At 38.2% G+C, this 15,723-nt stretch overlaps 1 protein-coding gene across 1 annotated transcript in view; it reads left to right on the forward strand.

Annotated features, from left to right (window-relative positions):
- Positions 1–15,723, forward strand: part of DOCK1 (dedicator of cytokinesis 1) — a 427,979-nt gene that overhangs the window by 355,335 nt on the left and 56,921 nt on the right. Inside the window, exons 39-41 of the mRNA XM_063132809.1 lie at positions 9,633–9,722; positions 12,186–12,290; positions 15,277–15,418. Of these exons, the coding sequence (XP_062988879.1) occupies positions 9,633–9,722; positions 12,186–12,290; positions 15,277–15,418 (337 nt within the window). The remainder of the gene's footprint in view (positions 1–9,632; positions 9,723–12,185; positions 12,291–15,276; positions 15,419–15,723) is intronic.

A 15,723-nucleotide genomic window follows, 5' to 3' on the forward strand; every position in this document is an offset into this window, starting at 1 on the left:
GGGGAAAGGTTTTAATTAACCCTCCCTCAGGTTTTAAAGTGGTGGTGCTTGGCCTGAGAAGGGTTTATGTGATGGGCCTAGTGTAAAGGTCTGTTACGTCACAGCGACCACGTGACCTGTAATTGAAAACTCCCACCCCCCCTCCGTTCTCATAGTATTGAATGGGACAGCCCCCCTATTGGATGCTTTGTAGTGCAACTTCCCCTGTACATGGTAGGAAATCCTGAGTTATTTCAGCAGAATTGGGATATCACAGTGGTTTTTTGTTTTGTTTTTTAAACGGAATTACCAGAGGAAGGTGCAGGAGACATGCAGGAGGTTACTGACATTGTCAAAAGGACCCACTAACTTTTGTGAGTGGCCAGTCACGAGTGTGCTTTATTTCAAAGAAGCACATAGTTGGTGATAGCAGCCCCCTAACACAATTCAAATTGAGAGTGCCAGTTTCAATGCTGTCAGCACACTTTTTTTTCAAAGCAGCATATTAAGCAAACTGTTTTGAAAGGAAAGGTTCATGGATATCAAGCCAAAGAAATTTTTAGTGGCTATATGTATAAAGATCTGATTGGCATGTTAGGTGGTTTTTACAGCTGATAATGAGAAAGGAGATAAGGTCACATCAATAGCTAAAGACCGAGTGCAGAAAAACCATGAGAGAATGGAGAGAACTACAATTTCTAGTTACTAAGGTTGTCACTAAGGTTGTGATCTAGAAAATCCATGTGAAGCATATACATTTCATTTGGTCAGGCAGATCTGAGAATCTTCCATTCAGGCAGTTTCTACACCTGCCTTTTTCCCTGGGATCATCCTTGTGCATGCAAATGACACGCAGGGGATCCCGGGAGCAGGCAGGGACGATCCCTCCATTTTCCTGGGATAATCCTTAGGTGTAGAAAGTGTTAAGTATATGAAAAGAAATACTTGCTTAGTCATTAAAATTGTGTGTGTATGGCTATCTCAGGGTTAAACAGAGAAAGTCTATCTGTGGGCAATTACCTTGAGATAGAGGCTGTTCTGAGAACCTTGCCAAGATTCTAAGTTAGCCTCATCACAGCTGTATGTAATGTAGATAAGAATTGTGTAGATCTGTATATAGTTTCTCACTTGTGTAAAATGGAACTGATCACTGCTTTCAGATCACTGCTCTATGATCACTGCTCTCTGTGTATGCCTCAGTGTGCTGATCTGAACTGATCTGAATTGAACTGCACAGAAGCCTGAAGGAAATAAACCAGCTCTGCTGTGTAAGACCTGCGTGATGTGTGTTTGTTTCTAAGCACAAACAGAGTTCCAGAAAGAGAAAAGTTCTGGCACAATAACCCAACAAAGGTTATGGGCCCAGTCCAGTCCAGGAAGCCTACGCCAGCCTAACCCAGGCAGAAGAACCAGAACTTGATGGGAACGGTGCAGTATCAGAACCAGGAGTCTGCTAAAACAGAAAACTGTTGATGAAGGAAGACATCAAGCTAAAGCCAGTGCTGCAAAGTGAAGAAAAATCTCAGTCGGCTGACTCTGAAGAGGACTCTGAGCAGGAGGACGGTGAGATACAAATTCCTAAAGCAGAGGAAATGGCAGGAGCTAATATGTCTGGTTTGCATCAATTGTTAGAAAAGCTAAATGACTCTAACTATGCATTATGGTCTTACAAAATGCAAATGTATCTGATTCAGGCTGAACTGTGGTATGTAGTCACAGAGGATCCACCAGATAGAGCAGATCCACAGAATGCTAAATGGTTTAAAGACGATGCAAAAGCAATGGCAGTTATTGCATTAGCTGTAGAAGACTCTCAAATTTCCTTCATTCAGTTTTTGAATACATCAAAAGAGTGCTGGAATGCGCTACAAGCTGTATATCAAAGAGAAACAGCGGGCAGTAAAGTAATTCTAACCCGGAAACTGTATGGAATGAAGCTGAAACCAGGGGAGTCTATGTCAAACCATTTGAAAAGCATGAGAGAAATCTTCAATCAACTCAGGGCACGAGGGATGGAGTTTACAACTATACACCAAGTCTATGTGATTTTGTCAAGTCTTGATTCATCGTACGACGCGGTTGTCACCATGATGGAAAGTCAAGAGGAGAAAAATTTAACCCTCGAATATGTAGCTGGAAAACTACTAGAAACCTATAAAAGAAGACAAGCTTCAAAACAACAGAGCCTTAAACATCCTGTGGCTGAATTTCAACAAAGCCATAAATCTTCTGATGTGGTGGCTGCATTAAAGGCAAGGAAATGCTTTAATTGTAGTTCCACAGAACATTTACAGCGGGATTGCAACAACAACAAGAAAAAGCAATTGACAGCAAAGTGGAGAGAAGAAAACAACATGAATGAAGCTGAATCAACAAAGAAGTGTCTTCTAGCAAGAGTCAAAGAGACAATGAATCCTTGGTTTTTAGATTCTGGGGCTTCAATAAGTATGGCAAAAGACAAACTTTCATTTGTAACCTTGGAAACTTCTACTTCAAAGCAAAAGTGTGTTACCCTTGCAAATAGAACAAAAATCCAGATTTGTGGTGTGAGTAATGTATATTTTGATTGTCTAAGAGTTGAACTACAAAGTGTTTTATATGTACCAGAATTAGAAACAAACCTTCTAAGTGTATTTCAGTTAACAGAAATGGGGTATGAGGTTTGTTTTACTGAAGAAAATTGTACTATAAAACAAAGAAACAAGGTGTGTGTGCAGAGAATAATGAAAGAATCTTTGTATGTGATTAATACTTGTACAGAAAATGAAGTTGTAGCCAGCAAAGTCACAACAAAAACAATAGCCAATTGCAAACCACACCAAGAGTGTATCCATTTAACTCATAAAAGGTTTGGTCACGCCAACTATAAAATAATTTCTAAGATTCCAGAATTGTGTGAAGGGGTGAAAATCAAACCATGTTCTAACTATGTAGAATGTAATGTATGCAGTGAAACCAAGTATCATAAGTCAAACATTCCAAAACATAGTGAGAGAACAACAAAAAGAATTTTTGAATTAATTCATGCAGATCTTGCAAGTCCTTTTGAGACAAGTCAAGGAAGAAACAGATTTTTCTTGTCTATTGTTGATGATTACAGTAGATTTGGATTTGTGTATGTGTTAAAACAGAAGAGTGAAACTTTTAGAAAGTTTAAAGCGTTTGTTAAGTGGAATAAAAATAGATTTAAAGAACCTATAGCTAATCTAAGAATGGACCGGGGAGGTGAATTTCTTAGCAACCAATTTAAAAAATTCCTCAGTGATGAGGGTATACAACATAACCTTACTGCTCCATATTCACCATTTCAAAATGGAGTTGCAGAAAAAAAAAACAGAACCTTGCAGAATATGTTAAGAGCTCTATTGAAAGAGTCAGGATTGTCTAATCTGTTCTGAGCAGAAGCTTTGTCCACCTCAAATTATTTGTTAAACAGGCTTTACCACTCTGTACATGAAAAAACTCCATATGAAATGTTTTACAAAAGAAAACCTAGAGTGTCACATATAAGGGTTTTTGAGAGTAAATGTTTTGCTCATATTCAGAAAGAAAACAGACCAAGAAAGCTAGCTCAAAGAGGTTTAGAATGTAAACTGTTAGGATATGATACACAAACAAAAGGCTATCGTTTGTGGTCTCCATATCACAAAAGTATAATTGTGAGCAGAGATGTAGTTTTTCATGAACAAATGCAAGAAACAAAACAGTATGTAAGTTTGCCTATAGAACAGAAAGCTGTAGAAACAGAAGAAATTCCTGAACAATCTCAGCAAGAGAGGGATAAAGAAGAAACTATAGAAGAAGAAACTATGCCTGTAACTATGCCAAGACGATCAGAAAAAGAACGCAAAGCTCCAATTCGTTACTCAGATGAATACCAAAGCAAACAGGTTTCTCATAGAGCTTTACTAATAGCCTATGAACCTACTTCATTTGAAGAAATTCAAGAAATGGAACCTACAGAAGCTCAGGGCTGGCATGAAGCAATGTCAGAAAAAATCAGAGCAATAAAAAAAAATGAAACGTGAGAGCTAGTACCTTTACCTGAAGGTCGTAAAGCCATTACCTGTAAATGGGTATTCAAAATAAAACAAAATGAGAAAAGACAGGTGGAACGTTCAATGGTAAAACACAAAGAGATGTTTTAAAGCTAGGTCTCAGATTATAACACAATTTAAACAACATGCGCAAGAAGAGGACTGTTAAGTATATGAAAAGAAATACTTGCTTAGTCATTAAAATTGTGTGTGTATGGCTATCTCAGGGTTAAACAGAGAAAGTCTATCTGTGGGCAATTACCTTGAGATAGAGGCTGTTCTGAGAACCTTGCCAAGATTCTAAGTTAGCCTCATCACAGCTGTATGTAATGTAGATAAGAATTGTGTAGATCTGTATATAGTTTCTCACTTGTGTAAAATAGAACTGATCACTGCTTTCAGATCACTGCTCTATGATCACTGCTCTCTGTGTATGCCTCAGTGTGCTGATCTGAACTGATCTGAATTGAACTGCACAGAAGCCTGAAGGAAATAAACCAGCTCTGCTGTGTAAGACCTGCGTGATGTGTGTTTGTTTCTAAGCACAAACAGAGTTCCAGAAAGAGAAAAGTTCTAGCACAATAACCCAACAGAAAGGGCCTCAGATTTAGATATTACAAGAAAAGTAAGTTAGGTCTAAACTGACTTCCTGAGAGTATTCGTCATTCTGTATTTCACTCTTGTTGATTAGAAATCTACACAGACTCTCTAATCATCATCTGAAGTACATCTTGTACTTTGCTGGTAATTACAAGTATACTGTAGCAGGATAATTTGTCTATCCATATTAACATCATTATTTCCAACCGTTAGATAAACAATGGTGGGACAAATTGTTACGTGAAAATATATTTCTTTCACTTTGTATTCATACAACCTAAATTTTCCATGTTTCAAGTTGGGTTGCTGGTTCGCTGGAAAATGGAAGGGGAGTTTTAAAGCAACCAATGAAGACAAAGAAGGTAACAGAAAACTGAAACAAAAAAAGTGGGGGAAAGGTGGAGAATTGGCCTATTATAGTCAAAAGAAACTGGAGAACACTGAATAAAATTCTGTTCTGAGAAGGCAGTGTGCATTAATGGTAGAGCATAGCCATAAGCTACATTCAGAAGCAATAAGAGAGATAACCAATTGTTTCTTCCTCCCGTTGGTCATGTGTTACTGGGATTTCCTGCAAAGGCAAATAACTGCTTCAGAGGAAGGATTTTCCTTCAGACTGCAAATGAGAGAGGAAAGGGTTAAATCTCTTTCCCCACCTGCTGTGATCCTGATAGTTATAACCTCATTAGGTGCTATTTTCATTTTTTAAAAGCATGCACATTGAGTGCAATAGCACATTTAACATCGCAGTTAGTTTGGCCATTTGATGCAATACAATTCACCTTTAAACCCCACAAAAAATATGGCAAACAACCTTATCTTCCTCTGTGGAAATATTGGACACCACAAATAGATTTAAGGCTCATCCATGCCTAGGTGAAGTCGGTGCTCAAATGTGCCATGCCACCACATGTAGAATGTCACATGTGCACACATACATTTGTGCACACAATTTGTCCAAGAGGGGTTGAGGGCATATAGGTGTATTTATTTATTTATTCATTACATTTTTATACCGTCTAATAGCGGTTCACAAATGTGTACAAATGCACTTTTTATCTCATCTGAAATGATATATTTGTTGGGCTCCAAAGCCCAAGGTGTATTTGCATGCCCTTCTTATAAAGGCTACATCATTGGGTGTAGGAGGAAGAGGAGGAGGGGGCCATCAATGGCTACTAGTCCAGATGGCTATGTGCTGCCTCCATTATCTGAGGCAGTATGCCTATATACACTAGTTGCTGGGGAACATGGGTGGGAGGGTGCTGTTGCACCATGGTCCAGCTTATGGGTTGACAATTGGTTGGCCACTGTGTGAACAAAGTGCTGGTCTAGATGCACCTTCAGCCTGATCCAGCATGGCACTTCTGTTCTTATGAAGTGTGAGCCAGCTCTTAAAGTGTCTTTCAGAATGCAGTGTTCATCTTTCAGACTCTGTTAGGAGTTTACATTCTTCCAAACCAACATTTCTATTCTGGAACCTAACCTTTTAACCTAGCCTTAAATTGGGTAGAATTTCAATATCCTTGGAACAGTTTCAATATCGCTAAAATATATACTTCATTTTCTCTGTTAAGAACCCCTTTTCAAAGCATACAAAACCAGACCCCTGCATTTCATCCTTAAGAATACTTCTGTTTTAACATGAACCATTAAGTTATAGTTGTCTCCATACAAAAACAGACATTCCTTTTCAGAATCTAACCCTTTCCTATAAAAGGGGCTTGCTGAAATGAAACCTGGTGTACCCCAGATGGATCTTAAGCCTCACCCTTTCAGCAAAAGAAAGGTTTTTTTAAAAAAAAATTCCACTGCAGTATCCCCAGTTTTCTTCAGTTGTGCCTTATCCAGGTGGATTTTTTTCTGTGTGCATTAAAAACATACATCAAACAAGATGCTATATATACTGGCTCTCTTTTCTCACTACAGCTCATTCCTCTAGATGACTTGCCATGTCCTAGGCAAAGCTGGGAAAAGTTCCAAAGCAGGAAATCTGAGAAGCAGCAGATTGGACATTATTGACCTTCAAGAATATTTATAGATTTCAGTTATCAGAAGCTCTTGTGACAATCACACGGCCGTATCTCAAATAAATTTGCTGTGCTGAAGTTTGCCGGAGTTTTCACAGGACTTTAGAGACAAATTATTTTATTTAAAGCTAGGTGGTAAAATCTTTGCAGTGCTGCAGTGGATTTATTTATTATATGTATACCTTGGCTTTGCCACCAAGGGGGAAAAAAGGGAGTTACATACGGTTCCCCGGGGTCTTCCGATCCAGGCAGCTTATAGGGTACACCTGCTGCGTTACATGCCTCCAGACCATTCTCTTGTGTCAGGAGCACTCTGAATATCTAGGAAGAAGACAATCCTCTTTCCTGGTCCCAGGTTTTCTGTATCCAATGATGGATTTCAAAAACAAGCTGTAACAACACATAGTGAAACTTGTAGAAAGGACCCCCCCACAAAAAAATTCCTTACGCCAACAATGTTCTCTTGAGAAAACGCTCTTGTAGGCAAGGTCAAGAAATGAAAACTTGCACCTGGCAGTCATTTTCTTTTAACCGGAAAGCAGAATAAATGGTATTTTCTATTTTGACAGAAAAGGGATCTCTTTAATAGATGCCTAATGGCATTCTGTGCAGCAAAAGGAAACATATTTCTGGCAAACTAATACTTTAAAAAGGCTATTAAGCCTCTTTTAGTATTTCAAATGATATAATAAAGTTATCTTGCAATAATCTTATTCTCTGTTCCATTGGTGCTGCGATTTAAGGAAATGGCGATGTGTGGTGATGTGCTCTCATTGATGGACTTCACCTATCCTTAGTCCAGCCTAGAAACTATAATATAAAGACTTTTTGCTGTTCTGAAGGGCCATATCCCAGGGAAAGGGAGGAATCATCCCTCCCTGCTCCCAAAATCCCCTGTGTGTCATGTGCACAGGGTGCACATCCCTGTGCACAGGGTGCACAGGGATGACCCCAGGACGATCCCTGGTATAAACCCTCGTCTAGCCATGCCCTAAGCCTTAAGAGAGACATTTTGACCTTTTAGAATGAAAAAGGCCAGGAAACCACCAAACTATTGGCAACTATTGGTGGGGTCATCTGGGCCAAATTGAAACCCCAGATGGGCCAGATTTGGGCTGCAGGCCTGACGTTCAACAACCTTGCCTTAAAGATGTACCGGACGTCTTATGGGAAGAAAGGAAGAGAGGTGTATGTTGCTTCCCCTGTCCCGCTGCATGGTGCCAGCATGGCAGAATGAAAGGCCTGTGATTTAATTCTTCCAAGAGCCACTGGGTCTTTCATACTGGTACCAGAAGAGGAAAGGGAAAAACCTCTCTATTTTACTGTCCCCACCAGACACCCAGTATGTTTGCTATTACTTTTGGAGTCAATACATGGTGGAGGAGGAGCAGAAGTCCCTCTTCCACACAGGCTTTAGTGTGAACATCTCCTGAGTGCCCATTTCAGTGGAGACCTGGTTCACACAATTTCTTCCCAACAAGGGGGAGAATCATGCAAACCAAGTACTATTAGGCACTCCTGTGGAGGGCTGACTCAACAATGAAGTTTATTTGCATGGTATAAGGAAAGGGTTTACACTCACTCCTGTGTCATGCTATTGCAGCTGGATGTATGAAACAGTGCTAAGTCCTCCATAGAAACTGGACTGCATGGGGTGGAGAGAATCATTTAAAAATAAACCTTACTGTGTGTGAACTTCATTGGGTGTCATTTAGATCTTTTGTTATATTAAAGACAAGCTTCTGTTTACCTTTTCCATAATAATAATCAATTGTCCTTTTTACCTCTTTTTTTTTTAAAAAAAATGTGTTAGAGAATTGTAACTGTTTTTGGCTGTAATCCTGAACATACTTACTAGAGAATAAGGGCCTGTCTACACCATGCCTATATCCCAAGATCATCCCCAGATCATCCCTGTGCATCCAAATGACACACAGAGGATCCTGGGAGCAAGCAGGGATGATCCCTTTATTTGCCTGGGATAATCCTTAGGTGTAGAAAGGGCCAAGGTCCCACTGAGCACTTCAGGGCTTATTTCTGAGTAAATGTGGATAGGAATGCACTGTTAACCTCCATTCATATGGATGGCATTTTCTTTACTCTTCTCCATGCCATTTTCAGACTATTTTGTTTAATGCAAGGTGACCCAAAGCGCATCTAATATTCAAGATGTGGATGCATCATTGATTTATTTAGGAACATTATAATATTTATAGCCTGTGAAAGCAGGAGGTACAAGGTAATAGCATAACTGAGTGGATCACAGATAGCTCCAGATATTTTGGAAAAAGCAAGCTGTTGTTCCATGTAACTGTATTCATCATACAATATATTTTTCATGATGTATGAAACTGTCTGAGTGGTCATCTATGAGTGCAGTCCTATACACAAAGATACCTGGGAGTAGGTCCCATTGAAATCAGTGGAACTTACTTCTCAATAGGATTGTGTTGCATGTTGAGGAGAATATAGTGTCCCTGGATAAAGTCTCTTATGCACATACAGGTTAAGGCTCACTGGTCATACAACTGATCATACAACTTTTCTCTATTTGTCCTGTGGTACAATGGTCTGACCACAGCTATGCCAAATAAATCTAATTTTCAACTTTTCTTGGCATATCTATTCCCAAGACCTCTTTGACAAGAGAAGAAGGGATGGAATATAGATATCTGAAAAGTATAGTATAGGTTGTCTATTAAAAATGTCATCATCACGATCATAATCTTTTAAGTATTTTACTATAAAAGATCACTAGAGCAACTTAACATTTTTTGGAATTGTCAAGTAGACTACAACAGAATAGACAGTGCAGCAAACAGAAAGTGAATATTCAAACAAAGCTATCACAAAAGACTTGTTTTGTTGTAATGTATATGACCAGTATATTTTCCAACAAATTGTAACATATAGTTTTGGATTATTATTTTTAATTGTCTTACTAAAATGTAAGTGTTTGACTGAGGTTCCGTTGTATTTTTGACAGATGTGGGAAGAAGCCATCGCCTTGGGCAAAGAACTTGCAGAACAATACGAAAATGAAATGTTTGATTATGAACAACTGAGTGAACTACTGGTAGGTCTCTTTTCAGTTCATTGTAAATTAACGTAAACATATATTGTTTTCTGGAATTTAAATTTTTAAGTTTTAATATTTCAATAAAGGGCAAACTATATGGGGCTATTAGAAAGGTTGTTAGCTGCTGATCAATTAACTGGATGGATTTCACAATGGATTAAAAGAGAAATGTGTTTCTGTTTCTGTTGAAAATAATCATTGCCATTATTTTTAACCTCAAGCAAACTATGGCCTAAAACTATGTTAAAGGGAATTGATTTCAAAGTATAACCATTTTTCCCCCCAAGTGATATTGATGTTGCTACTGGTAACTTATACAGTAAATACTACACAGTACAGTATTTCGAAGTTGATTTTTATTTTCTGCCTTTGACTTGCTAATTTCCCCAAAGTACCTAAACAAATTGCTTGCTTTCTATTCCTTCCATCCATTTTTATAGTGGTGAGATACATGGTCATGTAACTACATATTCTAGGACACAATGCTATGCCTGCCCTATTTTGTTGAAGTGGACCAAAGCCACTGGTCTCCCCTACATGCATTACTCCAGCATTTTCACTTATCTTGGAAAACAGGCTTCCTCATGGACTCTTGTAGTACAGAGAATGATTAAACTAGCAGAGACTACTCTGTGTTTGTGTAAATGATATTTTAGACAGGATGACAATTTCTAAACTGCTTTTCCTTTGGTTATAACTTCCTTCTGATGCTGTTTGCATATTGGCACTGTTCTTTTGCTGACAAGTGAACAAATGTTGCTTCTATGGATTGAACTCAGGTTCAGTTCCTCTCTTATCATTTTCTCTGCAACCAGGTAGAATTTGCCCTGCAGCTTAAATGCATATTTTATAATACTTGCAGAGCTATTTACCAACTGAAGAGGTTAATAGGAATCTGAAGACAATTTATATTTGTATTAAAGACTTCCCAAATTTCATTGGTGGTTCACGCCTGTTTCAAGAGCAGCATATGTGACACACAGATAGATGCAAATTGTTGTTGCTGAATGACTAGGTCATAAAAAATCTGCAGCACATGTCCTTGTATACATTCTGCTGGCCTTGTGAATGAGTAATTACAATCTGTCTTCGTTTTGAATTAGAAGGTGGTAGGGAAATACATTGTTGAAAAAATACCTTGTTTGTTATACATTTAGCATATTTCACCTACAGTGTATGTATTTACCATGGAGAACTGAACATATCTGACAAAAATTGAGCTATGTTGGTATCCACCACTTACTTGTGTATGTTATTTATTTATATTAAATTATATTAAAAAGTATAAGTTGCTTTTCCATTCCAGATAAGGGCTTGAAAAATGACAACAGAGGAAGCTTAACTTAATTTGGTTGCAATATCTGAATTGGCAAACCATGGCTTTCAACCAGGCAGCAGAATCAGAAAACATGGTTTGAAGTAGATTTGCAAACCTTGGTTTGTGCTAATTATGATTTGGAATGTTGCCAAATTATAATTACAGCTGTTATTCCACCTTCAGACACTCCTGCACCATAGAAACACAAGTTCTAAGCAGATGGAAAGAAAGGCTGATGAGCAGCTCTGCCCCATGGTTTGTCTTTTTGTAAGTGCAAACCATAGTTTTGATTCTAAGCTATGGTTAATACAAACCATTGTATTAACATGATGTATGAATTGAACCAAAGTGAATTTGCAACGATGCCCTAAAGTTGGCTCAGGAGTTTTAATATTTCCTTCATATGAAATGTCCTGAACACCTTTGGGATGAGTTCACAAGAAGAATTTTTCCAAATATATACATCAGTTGTGCACATCTTTGCCATGTATACATTCTTCTCCCATTGATTAAAGTGTATTTGTGCACATTTTATGTGCATTTTTCAAATGTACACATGGTGTGAACACATTTTTTTGGTCCATGAATCACATTGCAAGCTCAGAAATATATGGACTTTGACTGCAGAATCGCACCCAAGTCTGCTCAGTCTGGAAGGTGTGACCTGGGTAAATCCTGATTTTAAAAAATAACTCAGACTAATTTCTCATACGTCCCTAGTCAAAGTTAATGTTTTCATTTGCCCTAGGTAGTTCTGTTTAATGGTAGGGCCAGCCTTGCTCGTCTTCTTAAATTCTCTGTGCATCACAAATAATAAAGTGCTAGACAAATAATAAATGTGACATTATACTACTGACTGCAGAAAGGAATTTGGAACCTTTAATGACAATTGCTCAGTAAATGGTATAAAGTATAACGAAATTCATTTGGGGTGGGAAATATAATATACGTCAAACCTTTGTTAACATGCATGCAATAGCAGCTTCCAAAACCAGGAAGAAATTCATTAAATACTTCGCATTTTCTCTTCAAAATAACTGGGTGGGGCAGGATTACAAAGAAATGGGAAATACAATTTTAACAAGAAAATACTATCCTGTCCAGTGAAAGATTTCTTTTATTACATTATTTTTCCTATACAGAAAAAGCAAGCACAGTTCTATGAAAGCATCGTGAAAGTAATCAGACCAAAACCAGATTACTTTGCTGTTGGATACTATGGACAAGGATTTCCAACATTTCTACGGGTAAATGTTTTTCTGCTTTTGATCCATAACTGATAGGTGCTATATTTGAAAATGTCAATCTCTTCCTTCTCAAAACACTTTTGAGTGCAATGTTGATGAAATATCCAATATTTTTATTTATTTTTTAAAAAATCCTGCGTGTACTACTTTATATGTACTCTACGCTCTATTATTTTAATTAGAAGACGCTTGCCATATGCTATGTCTGTGCTTATGAATCATATAATTTTCAAATAATTTAAAAGGCTGTACATTAGATCAAAATTACTGAGTGTGCAGATGGAATAATAATTGTAACAAGGAAAAATACAGGTTGTGGTCACTGCTGTTCACACACGTTGAAGCTCCTGGGTTTGATTTGTGACAGGCAAGAATAGTAAACAAACTATAACAATTGAGTGCTTAATTTGTTATCATTCCCTCCTCACCCCAGTGAATTCATTTATCAAATAGCCATAGAGATTATCATGTTGCCCAATGCTTGCTACCAGAAAATCAGCAATGGGATCCCATTGATTGATATTGAACCAAAGGCAATTTTACATAATTAAAATACCCAGATAGCTCTTTAGGCATTTTAGATGTAGCAGGAAATCATGAGGCAGTATCCAAGCAAGCCATTGTACAAGCCGCGGCCAACGCGCAGGGTGGCTCCGTGCTCATGGGGGGAAGCAATTTCACCATTCAAGGGATGGTAGGGGGTTGGGCACGGGGGGGTGGATTACCTTGATTTTCACCCTGCATGTGGGGCTCCTCTTTAAAAAAAAAAAAAAAAAAAAAAAGTGGCCACAATGTCCCTCTTTCCTTCCGGGACATTGCATGGCTGTCAAGATGTGGAGGAAGATCATGGAAGCAGATAAGCCCACGATCCTCCCCCTCCCTCCCTCCCTCCCTCTACACCCTTAAGGTGTAGACATGCCCTCTGTAAACTTCCTTGCAGAACAAAACATAGAGAAAGTTTGAACAAAACTTTAGACAAGTAAGGGCACACTCCGATGCATGTTTAGACATAAAAAAAGTCCTACGACTCCCAGCATGGTAGAACTTTTTTGAACTAAGAATTCCTAGGATTGAACCTTAAATTTATCACAGTTCCCTGCTAGCTTTGCAAAAGCAGGTCTATGAGATCTTGAGTATTTTGTCACATGCACACTAATTTACAATACAGTACACATTCACTTCAGTGTGCAGAGTTATCTGCTAGCAATTTAGAATTGCTAAATACAACTCAATGGAGAATCATTAGGAATCACAAGAGAGGTGGCAAAGCTGTCCTGAATATTTGAATCAAATGGATCTGAGTTAGCTTAGCATACTGCAGCTTCTGTATAATCTGTGCAGTGAAAGGCTAGAATCCAAAATAAGAGAACAATTGTAATCAATGGACAGAACCCTCTTAACACGTGGGTTACAATTGTGTTGTATTCTTAAAAAGGGGGATCTTTAAAAAGAAACGTGACCCCAGAAATTGCTGGCAAGTAAAATGGAAAATATGAAAATTGCCAGTAAGTCTCTTTCCCACCCTGCTGGCACGGCTAGGACAGGACAAGGCTTTTGTGGGAGTGAAGAGGGGAAAGGATGACCCACCTTTTGTGCACCTTTTCAAGGTGAGACATGGGCAGGGCTTCCCTTTAAAAGTAGGCCCCACACGCATCCCAGGCCTCTCAATTTTCGGCTTGGGGAACGCCTTCCTTTGGCGGGAATCTTAGGACTAGATGAGGTTGGTGAGCACTCATTGGGCACCTTTATGGTGATTGGCAGGTTCTGAAGCCTGGTCCACTGGGGACTCAGCGGCTCTCGACCCAGGATATGGCCTGCCTCTGGGGACCTCACTGTCTCACCTACTCGATGTTAAGCGGCCCGAGCGGGGGTGAAACGGTGTGGTTTCCCTCAAGCACACACATTTAGAGTAAGAAAAGAGCTGGGTTTTACCCGACTCCTGGCTTGGCCAAGAGACTTACCCGTGACACAGGCTACTTTCCTGGAGAAAGAGCAATTAGATTCCAGCATTTTCACATGCAGATCCAGGGAAAGGTGAATTTCCCAATCTTAAATAAAGAGGCCCTAGTTTATCCAAGCTCTGGCGTCTGAGTCATTATTTCCATACTTCTTCCTCTATCCGCAAATATCAAAATGCATGTTGTACTTCTTATAGAGTTGCTATTGATACTGTATATTTTGCACAATATTTGGTAAGCAGGAGAATAAATATATCCATTGTAAATGTGCCTTTAATAGAGAATGGAAACAAACATTGTGTTAAGGTATGTTGGCATTTGAAAATGGTACACATTACTAATCCTACATAGTACCTTGCATTTGTTGAGGTGAGCTTATTGTAGGAAAGCTATGTGATGTAATATGCGATTTTATTTTATCTTCAGATGTGGAAAGTTATTCACTTCTATTTAAGGTTTTGTCTTTTAAATTTTGGAAAGATTTTGAGAAACAAACCTTACTTTGATCATACTTATCTTGCATTCGTTAACTTCAGTGCTGCTGCTTGGCTATAAATTAGATCTGGAGATATTGAAAGCATGCACATTTTTTATATGGTAGCATCCAAAATACATACGGTTGGATCCAGTCTGATATGCATTCTGATATAAGCTCATATAACGTCATGTGTTTTATAAGTAAACATTATTTTAGGAATATGTTTTAACTTTTATAATTCATAATTTTAATGACTAATTTTAACTAGTGATTAATTGTATTTTTATGTAAGTTTATATGCAAGACTCCTCATCAGGTAATTGGCTAGCTGTGGACCACACTGTAACTTCTGCCCACCTCTTACAAACACATGAAACTGCTTGCTATTTTAAGAATATGTTTTAATGTTAACAATTTTAACAACTAATTTTAATTGGTGATTATTGCATTGTTATGTAAGTTTATGAAATTTTTGTTCCTTGGTTTTCTGCTGTAATGATCTAAGGACTAGTACAATAAATGTCAATCATTCATTCATATTTGTTTATAGAATAAAGTTTTTATTTACCGAGGAAAAGAATATGAACGTCGGGAAGATTTTGAAGCAAGGTTGTTAACTCAGTTTCCTAATGCTGAAAAAATGAAGACAACATCTCCTCCAGGTGACGACATTAAAAACTCCCCGGGCCAATGTATCCTTTAAAAGTGTTCTACTTTTCCAAGAATCCATAGTGTCACTGCCCTTCTTTGATATCTGTACTGAAAAATGTATAGATAAAATGATAATTCCTAAGGAGGAAAAAAAATCAGTGGGTGATATAGATTTAATGAATTGTCCTCCAGATTAAGGCTGTATGGACTTACATCCAGAAGTTTTCCTTTCTTTCAAGTATGTTAGTGTCCTTTGTTTGTTCATTTGGAAGCAATTGTAAATCTGGGCGACTATGGCCTGGTTCAGACAACACGCTAAACCATACTGCTCAACCACAAAGTAGTT

Source organism: Elgaria multicarinata, chromosome 8, assembly GCF_023053635.1.
Source record: "Elgaria multicarinata webbii isolate HBS135686 ecotype San Diego chromosome 8, rElgMul1.1.pri, whole genome shotgun sequence".
In the NCBI taxonomy this organism is placed as follows: domain Eukaryota; kingdom Metazoa; phylum Chordata; class Lepidosauria; order Squamata; family Anguidae; genus Elgaria; species Elgaria multicarinata.